This window comes from Equus quagga, chromosome 14 (genome assembly GCF_021613505.1).
Source record: "Equus quagga isolate Etosha38 chromosome 14, UCLA_HA_Equagga_1.0, whole genome shotgun sequence".
Taxonomy (NCBI): domain Eukaryota; kingdom Metazoa; phylum Chordata; class Mammalia; order Perissodactyla; family Equidae; genus Equus; species Equus quagga.
The window spans coordinates 51,049,082-51,068,992 of NC_060280.1; the positions used below are offsets into that span (position 1 = coordinate 51,049,082).

At 37.6% G+C, this 19,911-nt stretch overlaps 1 protein-coding gene across 2 annotated transcripts in view; it reads left to right on the forward strand.

The window, feature by feature from the left end:
* The window catches only part of ARHGAP42 (Rho GTPase activating protein 42), a 262,092-nt gene that overhangs the window by 85,371 nt on the left and 156,810 nt on the right, over positions 1–19,911 (forward strand). For both annotated transcript variants that reach the window (XM_046637528.1, XM_046637529.1), the window contains exon 3: positions 3,776–3,837. In XM_046637528.1, coding sequence (XP_046493484.1) covers positions 3,776–3,837 — 62 coding nt within the window. The remainder of the gene's footprint in view (positions 1–3,775; positions 3,838–19,911) is intronic.

The following is a 19,911-nucleotide window of genomic DNA, read 5'->3' on the forward strand; positions in this document are numbered from 1 at the left end:
ACTATAATATATAAAGACAACAATCTTAGTTTTTTGAAGTCATTTACCTGAAAAATCAACAAAAGACAAAGAGGGAATAAAACTTACTGTCAAATTGGGGCAGACCCAGAAAACTGCTGGAGGGAAAGTCGTTTTTGTTGCAAGAAACCAGACATGCAATTGCTTTTGCATGTTAAAATTTTTCTTCTCAGACGTTCTCATTATAATCAGCTATTATTATGCTGAGTCTATAAATAGTATTTATATGGGAAACAGACCGGAAAACCATTCAAGTAAAGCAGAAAACAGCATCATTCATTTGTGGACAAAGAGATACAACAGCAAAATGAGAACCTGAGTTTCCTTACTTGTAACCAAAATCTGATTTAAGGCTTCTCCACAATTTACTCTTGGAGTAGTAGTTACCTTGGGGAAGCCTGTGGACTTCTGCAGTCATCGTAGTAAAATACTGCCTGGGACTACTAGGCACTATTACATGGGCCGGTGATCATTTTCTGGGTTGACCAAGTGGGAGGTTGTAGTGTAGCCCTGCCAGTCTAAAATCAAGCTGTATTTTTATTCCAGAAATAGCTGTCAACAGGAATCTATGGGCTAAGTATTACTTAACCCTTTGGGAAAATTAATAATATATGATCTATGCCCTCCCTACAATTTAGGCTAGTAGGAAAATAAAGTATTTGTAGCATCTTTTATTTTTCATTATTTGTTTTAAAAGTTACAGATTTATTAGGCTTAACAAAAACTAGCAGTCTCCTGTCTACCAGTTCCCACCACTTAATTCTTAATTCCCCAGAAAGACCACTTTGAACTTTTAGCCATTTCTGCTATTTCTTTTGAGACCATTATTATCTTACTGCTACTTGATTTTTTTTTCCAGCTTTTAGATACCATCTTTTCACTTTCTACTGCTGTCACACTATGTCTTGAGTTCAACTGTCTTACGTGCTCTTTTCCCCTATTCTCTCAATAGAGTTAAAACTTAATTTTGGCAAAATCCATTTTTAATGTTTGTAGTACAGTGACTTTGTACATGTTACAACTCAGCTATTTCTTTCTTTTCTTTTTTTTTTTTTTGGAGCAACATTAGCCCTGAGCTAACAGCAGCTGCCAATCCTCCTCTTTTTGCTGAGGAAGACTGGCCCTGAGCTAATATCTGTGCTCATCTTCCTCTGTTTTGTATGTGGGATGCCTGCTAAGCATGGCTTGCCAAGCAGTGTGTAGGTCTGCACCCAGGATCCAACCCGGCAAACCCCAGGTTGCCAAGGCGTAATATGTGAACTTAACCGCTGTGCCATGGGGCCGGCCCTCAGCCATTTCATTTATTTTGATTGTGTTGCTTGTATAGCTTTGTTTACCCAGGAGATAATAATTGCCTTTGAATTTTCTTTAAAAAAAAAAATATGAATTTCCTCTCATTACATTCAGATATGTCAGGATATTGATCTGTTCTATTTACCTTTCTCTGGAGACATTTCCTGGAGCCCCTAACCTGTTCCTCCAATCTAAACAAGATCCTGTCTGGACCTTTTGCACGACTGTTGTCCTGGAATATCTCTGTGCTGTCCTGAGAGTTCCATTTACTGCTCTGCTATATTGGATGTTTTATTTCTAGATTCCATATCCTCTTCTCTGGATTTATTCCCATGTTTTGTTAGAGTGCATTATCCAATAGCTTCCAGTAAAAGGAAGCATGTAGGGGTAAGTTTTCTGTTGTTGTTTGTTGTGGGTTTTTTTGATATTTATAAAAATGTTGAGAGGCATTGAATAGAAATCTGGAGTTAAAGTGTTTCTTATACAGACTTTCAAGTACTCTTTCTATTTAGATCTCCTCTAATTTCTCATTTTCATAGGACGTGCTACCTCCAATTCCTGTAGCCCAAACTGACCCACCTCTTGGCTTCTTTCTCTGTAGACATGTTAACATTGTCTTCCATCATCTGAAGTTTTATTGCCATTTTTTTCAGGCTCGCCAATAGAGATCTTCTGTGGCAGTAGATAGCTGCCAGAATGATCATAGAATACTTTTTTTTAGCAAAAGTACAAAAATATAGTATGCTATCACATACTCCAGTTAAGATTTTTGATATATTTGTAAAATGTTTTTCTGTTCAACTTTCTTTTGTCAAAACTGGGCAGTATTATTGCAGTGATAGTTATTTTTGCAGAAATTAAAGTCTCATTTTTCTAAACGTTTAAAAAAAAGTTATACTTACTCTAATGCCATTAATGTGTTTATCAGATTAATCTGAGTCTCCCAGGTAATCCTGTGATTTCTGTTTTGGTAACTGAATAAAACCCAGTGTGAAGTAATCACAGGGATAGCGTTTCAAACCAGCTTAGTTAATACAAACCTAGTAGTTCTGAAAAGAGAAAAGAAATCCTAGATTGGAATTTTGAATTCTTGAATTGAAAACATTCTTTCTCTTTAGAGTTCTGTTGATGAGACTTGATTTGTTTTCCTCTCTTCCCTGCCTTTATGGTAGGCTTTATGCTAGACTTGCTACACTCCCGGTCTCACAGAATGTTTGCAGTATTAGTGTGGGTGAAGGAAGAGGTGGGGAGCCTAAAGAATTAAGGATGGGGAGGGAGAGTTCAAAGCTTAAATAAAAATAAATCTTGCATTCACCTTATTTGTTTTGTTAGTTTTGTGATCCAAACATTCTGACTTTGGTTAATAATCCATATTAAGCATAAGGTACAGGAATTGATGTGGACGAATTACTCTTTCACAGTTGCCACTTGGGACTATGCAGTTTTTTTTCCCAAAGATTTTATTTTTCCTTTTTCTCCCAAAGCCCCCCAGTACATAGTTGTGGGTCCTTCCAGTTGTGGTATATGGGATGCCGCCTCAGCGTGGCGTGATGAGCGGTGCCATGTCCGCGCCCAGGATTCGAACTGGCACAACCCTGGGTCACCGAAGCAGAGCGCACGAACTTAACCACTCAGCCATGGGGCCAGCCTCCATGGGACTATGCATTTTTAAGAATATGATACTGTAGCTCCCTGTTTATTTTTTGGGGGGTTTGTTCTCCCAGTGTTTCTGAATACTTGATCCTCTTCCCAGGCCACAGCAATATAGCTTCAGATAGTTTTCTAGAGCAGTGCTTTCAACTTTAATATGCAAACGGATTGCCTGAGGAGCTTGTTAAAGTGCAGATTTTGGGGTGGGGACTGAGAGTGTATATTTCTAACAAACTTCCAAAATGCTGAGGCTGGTGGTCCTTCTGACCACGCTGACTAGCAAAAGTCTAAAATACTTTGAGTATGGGAGTAATACAGAATACAGAATCTGTTTTTAAGTATCTATAACTGTTGAACTTCTAGGAAGAAGTTAGTGGGAGACCTTGCATTACTGACTGCTCCTAAGTACATCTAAATAGTATTGGATTTATTGCTTCTTATTGATCTAATACATTTTTCATTATTTGTAGGATTCTGTTTAGAAGTGATTCCAATACTGTACTTTTATTTATTGATGTGTTAGTTTTATATATATTAAGTGTATAAACTATATATAAACACTATTCCTGTAGTGTCTTTGAAGGAAAAGCATTATACTTGATACGTGCTAAACTTCAATTTGCAGCACACTGACATATAGCTGTTAGTCATTGAGCTCCTGTGGTATATACTGTTTTATGCTTATAAACACATAAAACTTCAGAATATGTACAAGTTTATAACTAGCTTCATTGTAATGTTTATTCCTGTGCAATTAGATATTAGCAATAAAAAAAGGTTAATTCTTTTTTTTTTAAATTTATTTTCTAAATAGCTCAGTCACTTAAGGAATTTGCGAGACTACTCATTGCAGTCGAAGAAGAAAGGAGAAGACTGGTAAGTGTATTCCCCGTTTCTTAGGAATGCTGCTTTGTTTGGACGTATTAAAAGGAAGACTAGACCTTCTGAATTAGACTTAGCCATACCAGACCTTATAATTTGGTGTACTATTGTGAGTATGATGTCACTGTTACGAGTATGTACTATTGTGAGTATGATGATCAAATATTGCTTGTAAGATGTACCATTTCTATTTATTTCGTTTGTTCAGCAGATGTAAATTGCGTTCATTTTGCTTTCCAGTTAATTGTTCTGAGAATTAAAAATATTGAACAAACTGCCATTCAGAAACCCACTCTAATTGAGCAAGCTTCTAATAACCTTAGTGTTATAATAAAGACACAAGTATTAAGGACACTTCACAGAAGGAGCAACTAACTTGGCTAGGGTGTTAGCAGGAGACTTTCTTGAAAAGCAGGAGACTTTCTTTCTTGGAAAGACATTTGAATTGGGTCTTGAAGGCTGAAAGGATTTTGCTGGGCTGGGAAGAGTGAGGAAACCTTCTAGCTTGATGGATTAATTTCTATGACAGTATCAGAGCGTAATTATTAGTAATATATTTATTCATTCACAAATATGATTTTGTAGCCATTGTGTTCAAATTTCTGTGAAGGCCCTTCTCTGTGCCCCAGGTTTCCTATTTGTTGAGAAAAACAATATATATCCCAAAGGATTGTTGTAAAACATTTGTAGCAGCACCTGACGCATAATGAATCAATGTTGATGGTGATAGAGATGTTGATTGTCAGTTACAGTGAAGGTTACAGACTTGTTTAAAACATCATCTTTGATATCACTGACTTCACCATCCTGTTTGGGAATTATATATGCAGATAAATAAAATACTTAAGTGCGGACTAAATGTGCTAGAAATGCAGCATGGTTTGGTATCATTTGCTAGATGGATAAGGAAGAGCAATTTGAGGAGGGCGTCTTTAAGGTGGCCTTAGTGATAGGGAGCATTGGATGAGGTAAGGAAGAATCACACAAGTAGGACGTGGGAGTCATATAAATGAACTTGAGCAGAGGCCACAAGGTGGAAGGAAGTACTGTGTATATTTGTAGAATAAGGCAGGTGGTTCTTAGAAGGTATTGGAAGATTGATTGGGAGTTTTGGCGATATGCGGGGTTTAAGAGCTGGGCTAAGAAAGTTTTGATGTTTGTTATAGGCAGTGGGAAAATTGCTAGAAGTTTTGGAATAGAAGATTGAGAGGCTCAAGATGGGATTCAGGAGAGATTAATTTGGCGGCCATGTGAGAGAGAGATAAGATGGGGAAGAAATGTCGGGGAGATGAGTGACCATCATTACGAAACGTCAGCCTACCATGGGTCTGGTCCCAGTATCAGAGAGACAGCCATACAATGTGATCTGTACTAGATACATATAAGCCACTATGGGAGACTGACCCTTTCTGGGGAGGTCAGAGAGAGGTAACTTTAATTGGAGGTGGACTTTTATTGGAGTCTTTAGGCTCATAGGACACTGTTTTAAGTGCTTTATATATAATCCTCACTCTAGCTCTATGAGATACACAAAAGAAGTCCAAGTTCCATGGGGAGATATGGGCAGTATCTGTGCTTTTGGCCCAGAAGTGGAGCTGATGACAGAAATGGGAAAGACTGGTGATATAGATGTGCAAATGGAGTTGGAGATGGCATGGAAGCCAGGGGAATAAACGATTCCTGGTTGAGTGAGGTTGTGATTCAAATCCTGTGCAGATAGTTCAAGAGAGTGATAAACCAAACTAGCATGGGCTATATTTTTAGAAAATTTATTAGTTTAAGTAATATGAGAAAGTGAATTGTAGGTTACAGGAGAAAAAAGAGCCAAGGGAATGTTCTTAAAGCACTGAGGAGGCCTGCAGGCACCAGGGGAAAAGCTCTTCCTCGCGCTGGGAGAAAAGGAAGAGAGGATTGGTTAAAACATAGGACTTTGCACAGTAAGTCAATTGGTTGAACAGGTGGATAATAGTGTTAGGAAAGAATGGACATCTGCTGTGAGAGGAGTTTGTAGAAATAGTTTAAAACAGCCACGAGCAGGTTATACAAGAGAAAAAGGACTACTGGTCAACAATAAAGGCTGTTGAAGTTAGACATCATAAATATGTCAAGGAAAGACTAATTACCATGCTCTCATAGTTTTTCTAGCAAAACCCAGAACCCTGCAATGTGAGCAGCAAGAACAGTATGAAGGCCAGATTCAAGTTGGTGGCTGGCACGGAAGACATGGTGCTAAATTATAGGGACATGATAATGTGAAAATGGGTCCTGAATGAGTATAGTGATAAATGAGGCAGGAGGCTATTGATAGCGTTCGATTAGAAAGCAGAGAGGGCACGCATGACTACTTAGTTGTGCTGAAGGTTCACTAGAACAATGGAGATTCTAAGAGAGGACAAGGAAGTTGTGATCAGGAGTGAGAGTTGAAACATACGCTGAACTTGGCGGTGGAGCTGGAACAGATAATGCTGAAGTTAGGATGTGGCTGTGCAGGGAGATAGACCTTAAAAATTGAGAAAGCTGGGCTCAGAGGTTTGGATACTTTATGAGCAGGATCTTGAGATCATCCAATATGATGACAGGATTAAGTATAAAGTTCAAGGAGAAGAAATGACTGAGGAACGTGGTAGAGTGTCTTATAAGCAATGGAGATGGAGCCTGGACCACCAGCTTTTAGTGTTTAAAAGGTCTTCACTTCTGCCGTCAGCCGTGTTTCTCATGTTAGGGCAAGGAGGAAATTCTGCATTCGTGAGTGAAGTCATATTGTGGGTTTTGCTTGCTTTACCTGTTTCAGAGAAGGTCTGAAATAAAGAATGTAAAACAGTGAAGAAAAATCTCTATAGATAAAGCTTAATGGATTGCACTTCCGCAAAGATTATATAAGAGGAGTCAAACATATAAATCTAAATATTGGAGTGATTAATCAGTCATATGATGTTACTACAACTGAAGGCATAACTGCTAGCAGATTTTGGGCAAAATGTGCTGAGGAATTTGTGTTTTAAAAATTAGTGCTCATTTAGAAAGTGGAATATTTTAAGTGTTCTAGGAAAGTGTAAAGGAGTTCTATAATTGATTATAAAGCCACTTAATCATTCTGTTATTTCAGTAATAAATCATGACTTATTATGTATTAATTAAATTTGAGCGAAACCTAAGTGACTAAGCAAAAATAAAATCTCAACAAGATGAAAAAGGACACAATAATTTAAACATATTCTCTTGTTTCCAATGATTTGCCATACTTTGTAAGATGAATACATCCTCTGGGTAACGTAAAGACTATTTGCAGAAAAAGATCCCAAAGAAACATTGATTTTTAGAAATGGAACCTCCTCTTAGCTCCTTACAAACTTTAAGTATTGAGTTTTTAAAGCATATTCTGCTAAAGCCAACCAAAAATGCATAGTAAAAATGAAACAAAAAGTGACTCAAAGTGAAAGTAATAGGAAATACCCATTTTAGAAACTTTCGAGGGTATAGATTGTCCTGTCTCATACTTCTTACTCGAAAAACCATCTTCCGTGATGCAGCATTTTCTAAGAAGTTGATTGACACCTGCCATCACGTGGCTACACAAGAACAGCCTTTTAACGACATAAATATAAGAAATAGTAACACTTTGTAATGGCCTTAGTAAAATGCTTATTACTTACAGTTAGAATATGGTATTGATAAGTGACATAAGCTTTTCTTTTTTTTTTTTTTTCAAATATGTCTTTATTGGAAATGTTAGCGTTTTTTCCCATAGGATGCAGCTCTTAAATTATTTTGTTTAGAGATGTCCTAGATCAGATGTGCTGGTGGCAAGACTCGGAGACTGGTCCCAAGGCAAAGAGAGGCTTCTAAGCCATGTAAACATCATAGTAAGCTTGCTTCGGTCTCTGTATCACCAGAGACTGCTCTATTTTGTTTCAGATCATAGCTGACTCAGTGGAGCAAATGCTACCATTTTAGCCCAGATTGTTCGAAATTAATTTGAACGAATACTGACATACCAAGAGAACCCCCTAGGGAAGCATGAGATGCTCAGGGAGGCCTTCTGAAAGAGATCTTGGTAACCTCTTCTTTGTTGTTTGTATTGAAATACTGAATTTGACTCTTGCTTCCAGGCCTTTGGTCTTGACATTCCCTCTCCCTGAATCCCTGGAACCGTACTCCAGCCCCAGTTCCTCCCTTCTCAGTACTCTCCCTCCTGTTCCTTTTTCCCTATCCCCACTGGCTTGCTTTCTGCTCTTCCTTGTGTGTCACTACAAGTTCTTTTGCACTGGGACCTTTGCTTGTGTTTGTCACTTCCTCTGTCTCGAACATCCTCATCCCTGTCCTCTCGTGATTGGCTCCATCTTGTCATCCATACTTCACCCTGTCTGTCTCCTCTGGGGGCCTGCATTTTCCACGCAGCCTAAATTAGTCCCCTTTAGTCCTTATATATTGGGACAGAAATAGTTGCTCTCGTGCAACTTGCATTCTCCTGGGAAGAAACAGACATTAAACAAATTATGTTTGGTGGTAAGTGCTAAAAAGAAAAATAATGCAGCTGGTAGAAGATATTGCCATTTATTGAGATGAAGGAGGAGATGGGAAGAAATAGTTAAATTTTGAATCTATTTAGGTGCCTACTGGATATGTAAGTAGCCTTGTCTAGGCAGCAGCTGGATATATGAGTCTGGAGTTCAGGGGAGCAGATGGGACTAGAGATATAAATTTAGAAGTTGTCAACATGTAGAGGGCATTTAAAGCTATGGGAATGTGTGAGATCACCCAGTCTGTGAGTGTGCAGATAGAAGAGAAAAGGTGGGAGGATTGAGCCCTGAGGTGCAGGGTGTCCTGAGTTTGGTCAGGTGAGGTAGAATCAACAGAGGAGATTTAGATCAGTGGGAGAAGCAGCAGAAAGCTGTTGGGACGGGTTGCTCAAAGTCCCATTTCTTCGCTTGACCGTAGTAGAGAGAGAAGACAATAATAGATAGAAGCTAATAGGATGTAGACCCAGTGGCTGCAGTGTGCTTCAGGATAGAGGGTCCAAATTACCTGATCTACCTTGTGCTGCTCCTCTACCCCTGCCCCTGGGCCCCTCACTTTCTGGGTACTGTGTCCCTGACCTTGACAAATGTGTGGGTGTGGGTGTGAATGGAGATTTTTCTTCTTAGCTATATCTTTGTCGCCAATTGAGGAAGACTCAACTTCAGAATATTTTAGATAATGCTTATCTTGAACAATTTATACAGATGGACTTATTTCTTATAGTTTTCATTTTGATTAATATAAGAACTTTTTTTTTTTTACCATTATCACCCACAACATTTAACATTCACATTTGACCTAAGTTACAAATTTTTCTTTAGTTTTTTGGGATTTATATTCTTTGTATTCAGTGCCCAGATTAGTCTTTTTTATCTTTATTATTTATATTTATATAAAATTCATATTTATATCTTTTATCTTTTATTAGTCTTTTTCATTATTTTGGGTAATGAAAGCACTTTCCTGAAATGGGCTAGGTGTCTGGGTATAACTTTGGAATAAAAACATCGTGAGAGACTGGTAGGGAAATTTATAATCTTAATGTTCACTTCCTTTATAAAGTATTAAAAGCTCTATTTTCCTTTCTTACACTTTTTAAAACATAAGCAGTCCTACATAAGGGTTAATAGGGGGCAAAATCAAAGTAGTTTTAGATCTTTATTTAAAAAAGGAAAAATGAGGTCCAGCTTCATGGTGTAGTAGTTAAATTCAGCACACTCTGCTTCAGTGGCCCAGGTTCACAGGTTCAGATCCCAGGCATGGACCTACACTACTGGTCAGCCATGCTGTGGTGGTGACCATCATATAAAAAAAAGTGGAGGAAGATTGGCACAGATGTTAGCTTACAGCTGATCTTCCCTGGCAAAAAAAGAAAGAAAGAAAAATATATGAGAAACATAAGTTATTTGGTTATTGACATAAGATTTTGAGTCTTATGAGTCTTAAGAGATTTAAGAAATATATCTGTGGTGCCCAGTACCTTAGATACTAGTCATATGTGGCTATTGAGCACCTGAAATGTGTCGGTTACTATGTGGTTTGGATTATGTTTCTCCTGGGAATCACTGCTTTAGATGGTAACAGCTGACTCTGAGCAGTTTCAAGGTACCAGTCACTGCTACAGTTGCTTCATATTTTTAACTAATTTAATCTGCACAGCAACCCTCTGAGGTCTATGCTATTAATACACCCATTTTAAAGAAGAGAAAAACTCAAAGGCACAAAGCTAATCAGTGGTACTGTGAGGATTTAAGCCCAGCTTGTTGGACTCCAGAGCCTTCACATAATCCATAATGTTACAAACTAAGACCCTGTTTTAATTAAAAACTGCATAATAACAATAGCAAACATGTATTTTTAATATAGTATATGAGATGCTGATTAAGCACTTTAGGTGTATTTCAGTATCTTACAAAAACTCGAAGAACACGGGCATTATACATTTTGAGATTAGATTAATATTCAAATTCTTCATCATGTTTAAACAGGCATATATTTCAGCAGAAACTTATTCCATCAATCCATTGACAGTTCCTGTATCAAATTTTGGCCTGTAAGAGCCAAAAATGTTCAATAAACCTATTTAAGTCTTTTTTTTTTTGCCCCTCTGAACCAAGGATTCACAAAGTTGGAGAATTTCTTAAATGTTGTTGTCCTTATTCTGTTGATGAAAGATTTTGCTTTAATCTTTTGCCATAAACTTTTGCATTGGCCATCAGTAGGTGATATTGATTAATCTCTGAGTTTCTGGCAGTGATGCTGTTATAGGCTTAAGACCAATTATCTGTGAAGTCATCTAGTTTCTCTTATTGTCTCAGATATGCCAACATTCCACATACATGAGTATGGATCATATTTCTGGTATGTCTTAGGTTAACTTAGAAACAAACTCTAGGTATGCTGGCCTACGTACCAAGATTTTTATATAGTGATTTCATCTGAAATTTTAGGAAAATAAAACATCTCAATGTTGTCCACGTACAAAGTTCTGATGATGGTGTTTATTGTATTATAGAGGCCTCCCATGATTTCCAGTTATCTGGTGAAATATGAAGGTAGGATTGAGAGGTGGCGGATCACACACAATTCATCATGACTGCACCCAGAGTGGATTTTACTTTTTATTGGCAATAGTATTCATTAGTATTTTTTAAAGTGCGCAAAGTGCTTTTATATATATTTTTATTTGATTCTTACAACAATCCGAAACTAAGCTCAGACTGTAAGTGAGTTACTCCAGGTAACACATACCACTAGTAGGTGATAGAGCTGAATGTGAAGGACTCAGTGTCAGGTCTTCAGACTTCAAGCTCACTGTTCTGTTATATCCTGTGTCTTCTCTTTTTCATTTAAATTTTAAACACGCTGAGGACAGAATCCTGATCTCCTTTGTACTCTTTCTTTCCTTGTTTTCAGAACACCTACTATATATAATCTTGGTTGTCCAAAATTTAGTATAGTGCTTAGCAGTGCATACAGAAATAGAAAATGTGGTTGTTGAGAGTTATCACAGCTTCCTATTTACCATTTCTCACTGTTTAACTTAATTCTTTAAGGTAAAGTCTAATAGAGAAATAAACTTTCTTTGAGTAAAATTCATTAATTTAGTGTGAAGAACTTGAATAGGGTAAGTGCTAGGATTTCAGAAAATAGTTCAAAGTGTTCATATTTGTGAATTATGTCTTTTGATTCTATAACTGAAAAAGACTTAGGACACTTAATGTCAGCTAGAAATGTCTGTCAAAATTCTAAAAGGTCTTAAAGTATAGATAGATTGTAGGGGTCGGACAGTGAAGCCTATCCTGGCAGACTGCCTTTTAGGCATTTCACTGCTCGTTAACACTTCCAGCCTAGAGTATAGGAAAGGGAGTAAGAGGGAAAACAGAGTCCATTGTGGTGCTCTTTACTAGCCCTTGGAAAGGAAAGAAGCTCGTGCTTTCCTTAAATTAAGGTAGTATGCTATTAGAAGTTCTGCTGTCATGGCTAGAAATCAGCAGAGGGAACTGAGGTGGCACTAATTTTAAAATATGTTTGTATTTTTGTATATTAGTTTTATTAACATTTGGATGTGAATTTTTTTCTTATGATTGATGCCATAAATCTAGCAATTTGACATATTTCATGGGTATATGTCAAATTGCTAGATTTAAAGATTTGTAAATGGATATTTGACAATAAGCATCTAATCTTTATATTTTCCTGTTTCCCAAGACCCCTTTATTTTTTTAAGATTAACCTTGACTATATGGAAAGATTTAAAGGGAACTTTTCCACCAGATAGTGCTATTTTAAAAGCAGTCAATTTAAACTAGTATACTTGAATAAAGAACTTTCACATTCATTTTCTTTTTTTTTTTCTTCTTTTTGCTCTCAGCATATAAACTGTGTTGAAAATGTCTTTTTCTTAGTTTTGCTACTTGGCATGAATCTTTGAGTGTTAAGGTTTTTGTTGCTTATGGCTGTAAATATTTTAGACACAGCAGCTGTGCTTCCTAACTCTTTCATCCCATCTTCAGTTCTTTTATCCTCTGACTTCGCCATTTATCCCCATTGTATAGGCTTTATCTTGGAGTCTTATAATTGCATAGCATGTTGAAATATTTCTGTTTTTACCTTTGCACTTTCAAAAATACGTTTACTCCGCAGTGTCAGCCATCATTTTTCTTTGGTACAACTCGGGACGTACTAGTCTTTAGTACATTTATAAACCATGTTTTGATGGTTTTAAAATTTTTTTTGATAGGAAGCACAAAGAGACTTTGATATTATAAAAAGTAAATTTATATAAAGTCATTGGGTAACTGATTCCCCCTCCCAATTTTTTGAGACCTGGATGGGGTACTTAATTTTTAAGGGCAGAGAAAATAAACCTAAATAGACATAAGGTAGACTAGAAAAGCAGCGGTGAAAGGTATCGTGAAGGGAAATTTTAAATAGTAAAGCTATGAATGGTTGGGAAATAGCCCCTGATGGACCGACCAGATATTCAGAAATAAGAAGTTGATATATTTTTCAGTAAGCAAAATGTTTTTGTCTTTGTTTGTGATTAAACCATAGAGTCATAATGCTCATGCACTGTAAGAGAAATTGTGAATTTAATTACCATCAAGATAAGAGAGAAAGCGTTTTTAATTAAACTTTTTTATTTTGAGATAATTATAAGTTCACACACAATTATAAGGAATAATACAAAGAAATCTGTGTATTCTTTACCTGATTTCTCCCAATGGTAACATTTTTGTAAAATTATGGTATAATAATTTATTACATTTTACTTTGTTATAATACTAAACAAAAGTAACAAAGTGTTCACAAAATTGCCCTTTGTCCTAGAATCAGAATTCATAACTCGAAGACAAAAGTGGGTTCTTACCAAGATGCCTTGTGTTACTTCATGCAATTTGCTATTTGTGTGTTACCTAGAACAGTTATTCATTAGACAAACAGAAAATTGATTAGGAAGACACTGGGGCATCTCGTTTATCTGTGGGAAGGTCCATGTCGCATGTGGGATTTAGGGACAGCCAGAATCACAAACTCTGAGGCCTCTGAGAGGATTTTTCTCTCTGCCTTTGCTTTGCTTGTCAGCTTCATTCTTTAAGTTGGCTTCTTTCACATGTTGGCCAGAAATGCTCCCACCATACCTCACAGAAGTTGTTTCTGGAGGGAGCCTGTCTCATTTCCCGTGGTAAACTAAAAAAAAAAAAAACTTTAACAAGTGCTCTGATTGGCCCAGCCAAGGTCATTTAAAGACCCTTGACCAATCACCCAAGACCAGGGGAACGGAGTCTGTTGCATGTGTTTCTCTGACTATCAGGACTGTTTTTAGAAACAAGAAAGTTATTGTGATTTGGATAATCACCCAACTCTTGTCTATTACAGCATAGTAGTGGCTTTAAGAAATTTCCACTTAACATGGTCATTTGAAAAGAATACTATGATAGTGAATTGTATGAAATTTTAAAGGAATTAGAAAACATTATATTTATTCATCCAAACATTAGAAACATTCACTTTAAAAATCAGGAATCAGACAAGAATATGAGCTATTATTGCTTAAATTCATATTGTTTTGGAGGGCCCCTGGTCTGTGGAGTAAAATAAAATCAAAGACATAAAAGATCTGACTTAATTTTGTTTCTTTCATTCCTTTTTTTCTTTTCTTTCTTTCTTTCTTTTTTTTTTTTTGGTGAGGAAGATTGGCCCTGAGCTAACATCCATTGCCAATCTTCCCCTTTTTGTTTGAGGAAGATTGGCCCTGAGCTAACATCTATGCCAATCTTTCTCTGTTTTTATATGTGGGTTACCGCCACAGCATGGCTTGTTGAGTGCTGTAGGTCCGGGCCCAAGATCTGAACCCACGAACCCAGGCCGCCAGAGCAGAGTGTGCCAAACTTGATCACTACACCGCTGTGCTGGCCCAATTCTATCATTTCTTGCTGTGATTTTCTCACATAGAAAATCCTAAATAATCTACAGACACCTTATTAGAAGTAATGACAGTCTAGCCAGGTTGATAGATATAAATAAATTATTTCTGCACATCACCTCAAAAAATTGCAACAAAAGGATAAGATACTTAAGAATAACTCAACAAAAGATGTGTAGGATTTGTATGTGTGAAATTATGATGCTTTATTTTAAGATATTAAAGGAGAGCTAGGTAGAAGACCAATAGAGAATGATTTTAGCCAACATTCCTTTTCTTCCCACCCAACTAGACTAGACAGGAGAATTTACTGTAGCAATCTAGTGTACAGCAATTTGATTAACTTCTTACTAGTATAGTGGTAAAACACAGGCTGGTCCTGAAGATACTATGTTTCCTTTTTTCATTTGGAAAATGTGGTCATCCTATGAAGACCTTACTTTAACCATGTTTCCAAACTTCTGCCAAACCTTTGGATCTTTAAGATATTTTCAAAAACAGAAACACTGCTGTTTGAAAAACTGATATGCTTTTCATTTGTATAACCATATCTAACTACCTTGGTGGCAGAAAAGTGCTCTACATAGTAATTACTGCATTTCTATTTGTCTCTCATGGCAAAATAAAATATTCCCACTGATCTGAGACTTTTAATTCTGTTGACTTTATGTTTCACCCACAGTATAATTTATGCTCATCATACATAACAGAATACTATTTAAGTGATGCACATGCAATGTGTTTTCCATAGTCTGCATGAAACCAGAACGCAAAGTTGGGAAAGTCTTGATTCTAATTAATTGTTGACATCAAGTAAAGCACTAAGCTCTTCAGAGTTTTTTTTAATAAATGAAGAGCATTTTGTGTTTCCCAAAGTGTAAAATGGAAACCACCAGCAATGTGTTAGATATTAAGTGCTGTATGAATAAACATCTTACATTTTGTTAGTTCCATAATTATTTTAATATATATTGAATAAAGAACAACTGCAGATTTAATGGAAATTATTGCTTTGTCGGAAGCTTAGTAAAAGAAGTGGATCAATTTATAGGGAAAAATGTAGGACATGGGTATGGCCAAAATCATGGAAGTGGGTATGTGGGTGACTGAAGTTGGGAACCAGTGGAATAGGTGATATATGTGCTTTAAATATCTTTGATTTTGATTATCTTCTGTGACTGATACTCTGCTGGACATTGCCAACAACCAGCCTCCGAATTCACCACCTCGTTTATGGAGCTTATATTAAAAAAATAACTATACCCAGAAGCTATCTGGTTTCTCTTCAGTTTCTTCTGAGAGAACAAGACTTTGTATAGTGAACACATTAATGATAGGTTAAGCCAGATTTGGCTTATATTGTATGCTCAAAGATTGAAGCTGTCCATTGTAGAATTTGGGTACTTTTATAGCAAAGCAGATGGTAGACCAGTATGCATAGCAAACTTATGTAGTTTTCTAAAGTGAAATAGTTGGGAAAGAGAGCAATCATTTATTCCACAAATATTTGTTGATCTCCTCCAGTTCCTGGAGAAGAAGATATATACATATATATATATGTATACACTGCTCTGGAAAAGGAAGATAAAGGAGGATAGGTAGTGGAGGGGGTGTAGGTATGTTTTAATGCAGGGTAGTCACAGAAGGCCTCAGTGATTAGGTGTCATTTAAGCAGAGACTAGACAAAAGGAACAGCAGTTAGTCTTACAGATCTCTGGTCCAAGTGCTTTTAAGATAACTCAACTCAACAGCAAGTGCAGAGACCCTGAGGCTGGAGATTGTGTGAGGAACAGCAAAGAGGCATATGTCATTAAAGTGTGGGAGCAAATGAGAAAGTGGGAGTGTGAAGAGTATGTAGGACCTTCTAAGGAATTGGACTTTTGCTCTGTGGAAGGGTCTTTTAGACAGAAGTGACTTGAACTGATTGAGAATCTTAGAGGATTACGCTGACCGTTGTGTTATCTAGACTATAGAGGACATGGCTGGATGCTTATCTCCTAACTGGGGGTACCAGTAAGGAGGCTATCTTAGTTATTTCATAGGTAAGAGACCATTATTGGCACCAGGATGAACGTGATGAAAGTGATCAGATTCTGGGCTTATTTTGTAGGTGATACTAACGTAATTTGCTGACTGATAAATATGGATTGTGAGAGAGAGGGGGCAACTATGCTTTATACACAGGTTTCTCTACCTTAGTGCTATTGACATTTTGGGCCAGATAAATTTTTCTCAAGGGCGTCGATCCTGTGCATTGTAGGCTATTTAGCGACATCCCTGGTCTATATACTCTTCATGTACCCCTCCCCTTCCCCCTGAGTTATGACAACCAAAAATGTCTTCGGATATTTTGTTCCCTGAGGGTCAAAGTTGACCTGTTGAAAACCACTTATCTGAGGGTCTTGCCAGATGGGATCCTGAGATGGAGTGATCATGGGGCTAACAGGTGGGGTGAGTGTTCTCAAGAATTTCATATCTGACATGTTAAGTATCACACAGTCAACTGGAGCTGTTGAGTGAGAGTCAGGGGAGAGGTCAGGGCTGGAAAAAGAAATTTGGAAATCATTAATGCGTAAATGGTATTTAAATTCACGTTTGAGGTTGGATGAGATTATGCTGGGAGTGAGAGTGAATAAAGTGATGAGGTATAATTGACGATCGTAAATTTGAATTTTGAGTCAGTGATTCCGAGAAAATACCTAGAAGTGAGGTTAAATATTAATATCTTAATGTTTTTGGTTTTTTTTTAAGGATTCACCCTGAGCCAATATCTGTTGCCAGTTCTCCTCTTTTTTCCCCCATCCCCAAAGCCCCAGCGCATAGTTGTATATTATAGTTGTGACAAATAGAAATGGCAAGCAATAAGATATATTGGAGTATATGAGGAACCCATTTGGTGTAAACCTAATTTGGCCTGACTCTTTTTTTCCCAAAAGGGCCTGACCGTGACCGTTGAGCACGCATTGTATGTCTGCTTTAAAACATTTCCTATGGCAAGAACAAATGGCCTTAAGATAAAGGTGCAACTTCCCCCCACGCTGGCATTTCCTTAGGGATAAGCATCTTTCCTTAGGCTAGGAACTGATTGCTGTGCTCACCTGTGACCACCCAGCTCAAGACAGCAGACCTGCCATCCTGCTGTGTTCACCCACACAGCAGACCTATCTGCTGTTTCCATCAATCACTGTGCAGACAGAGCAGTCTTGAGACTATTGTAAAAGGGACATTTCAATCCTATATGAAACATCCTATTTGGGGGTATATAACCACTCTGTGCATCCCACTTCTTCAGTGCCCTTTCTTCCTTCAGGAAGAAAGGCCCTGGGCCATGGTCCTCAGATTTCAGCTCAGAATAAACTCTCCTAAATTTTCATTTATAGATTGGTTATGGATTATTTTCGTTGACAGTTGTAAGTCCTTCTAGGTCTCAACATGAGCCGCTGCAACAGCATGGCAACTGATAGGTGAGTGATGTGGTTCTGCGACTGGGAACTGAACCTGGGCTGCCCAAGTGGTGAGAGCACGGAACTTTAACCACTAGGCCATCAGGGTGGGCTCAGTGTTTTTTTTTTTAGCTGGTAAAATGCACATAACATATAATTTGCCATCTTACTCATTTTTTAAGGGTACAGATTAGTAGTCAGTATATTCACGTTGCTGTGTAACCGGTCTCCAGAACTTGATCATCTTGCAAAACTGAACCTCTATACACATTAAACAGCTCTCCTGGTCCCCTCCCCCCAACCCCACGCAACCATTGTTCTACTTTCTGTTTCCCTGAGTTTGACTACTGTAGATACTTCATATAAGTGGAATCGTACAGTATTTTCCTTTTTGTGACTGGCTTTTTTCATTTAGCGTAATGTCCTCAAGGTTTGTCCATGTTGTACCCTGTGTCAGAATTTCTTTCCTTTTTAATGCTAAATAATAATCCATTGTACGTATATAACACATTTTGTTCATCACTCCATCTGTTGATGGTTACTTGGGTTACTTTCACCTTCTGGCTATTTTGGATAGTGCTGCTATGAATATAAGTGTGTAAATAGCTCTTTGAAATCCTGCCTTTAATCTTTTAATTTGTTGAGGAACCACCATCCTGTTTCCTATAGAGGCTGCACTATTTTGCACCCCTGCCAACAGTGCACAAGGGCTGCAATTTCTCTACATCCTACCTAACATTTGCTCTAACACTGTTATTTTCTATTTTTTTGGTAGTACCCATCTTAATAGGTGTGATAACTTTGGGGTTGACATTTGTTTTTAGATGTGGTTGTGGGCGATGATATATGCTTTATGTCCATGAATTTACAAGGTTAACAAACAGTGAGTGTTTCACAGCAACAGGAAACCACTATTTCAGAAGATGCTGATACACACCATGCTTTGTGGTGGGGCAGACAATGTCAAAACATGAAAGAAAATTTTTTACTGTGTGTTTTAAGTTGTTAAATGATTAAGAATGATGATCATTATAGAACAAGAGTCTAATCTAAAGTATGTTTATACAGTGGGTAATTTAGCCATTCAAAGCTTCGTTATTTTAATTGGCAACAGTTAGGTAACAGTAATTTCCTTCACCTTTTGCTGTTCTTTTCAAGCAAAGCTTTAAAAGGTTTTACTGCCAGCCCAAGATAAAGCAGGCCATAAAAATAAGTTTGACATCTTCATGCAAACGTCTCTTTGTTGTAACTGGAGCTTGAATGGGAGTGAAATGAGCCACCGTGGGGGATGCTAAAACCAGGAGTGTAGGCAGCTTCATAGAGTCTGATCATGGCCTGTTTGGGCCTGTGGTGTCATATGGAAGGGTAGGCCTAGAACAAACGGAAAATAAGGCTACAAGAGAAACAACCATTACGCAACACTGGCAGAGTTCCACACTGCCAAAGCCTCAGGACACCTGTCCCATCAGAAGTGAGTCAGTCAGTGGGCAGGAAAGAGATGGGGCCTGGCGCTCCCGAGCAGAGTCATTTACAGTTAGAGGAGAGCAGGGATTCTCGATCTGGCACTGTTGACATATTGGGCAGAAGGATTCCTCATTGTGGAGGACTGTCTTGTGCAGGATGTTTGGCAGTGTCTCTGTCCTCTACCCACGCAATGCCAGTAGCAGACCTCTGCCCCAACGCTCCTGCTTGGGACAAGCCAAAATGTCTCCAGACATGGCCAGATATCCCCAATTGAGAACCACTGGACTAGTGTATTTACTGCGGAGCAAATTCTAGTGTATCCAGTTAGGGTATCCCTTAACATTATCTGACTTATTATAGATAATTATAGATATAGTGCTTATTGGTCTTGTCTCCTAGACTTAATAATCTCTCAAGACAAAGCAGCCTCTTGTCTTGATTCTTTTTAGTACCTAATGTTGTCCATTTTATAATATGTTGAAGCTCAGGAAATGGTTGCTGAATTGAATGCAGATGAAGTATTTGTGCAAGTATAATGTTTTCCAACTTGATTATAAATTTCTTAAAGTCAAATAGTAGTTTTTACATACTTGTATAACTAATGTTGCTTAATCCCTTCCTGTATGTGAGATACCGTGTTAAACACTTAGCTTGCATAGTCTTATTTGAGCCACATATCCACTGTATGAACTCAATTCTGTTATTATTCCGATT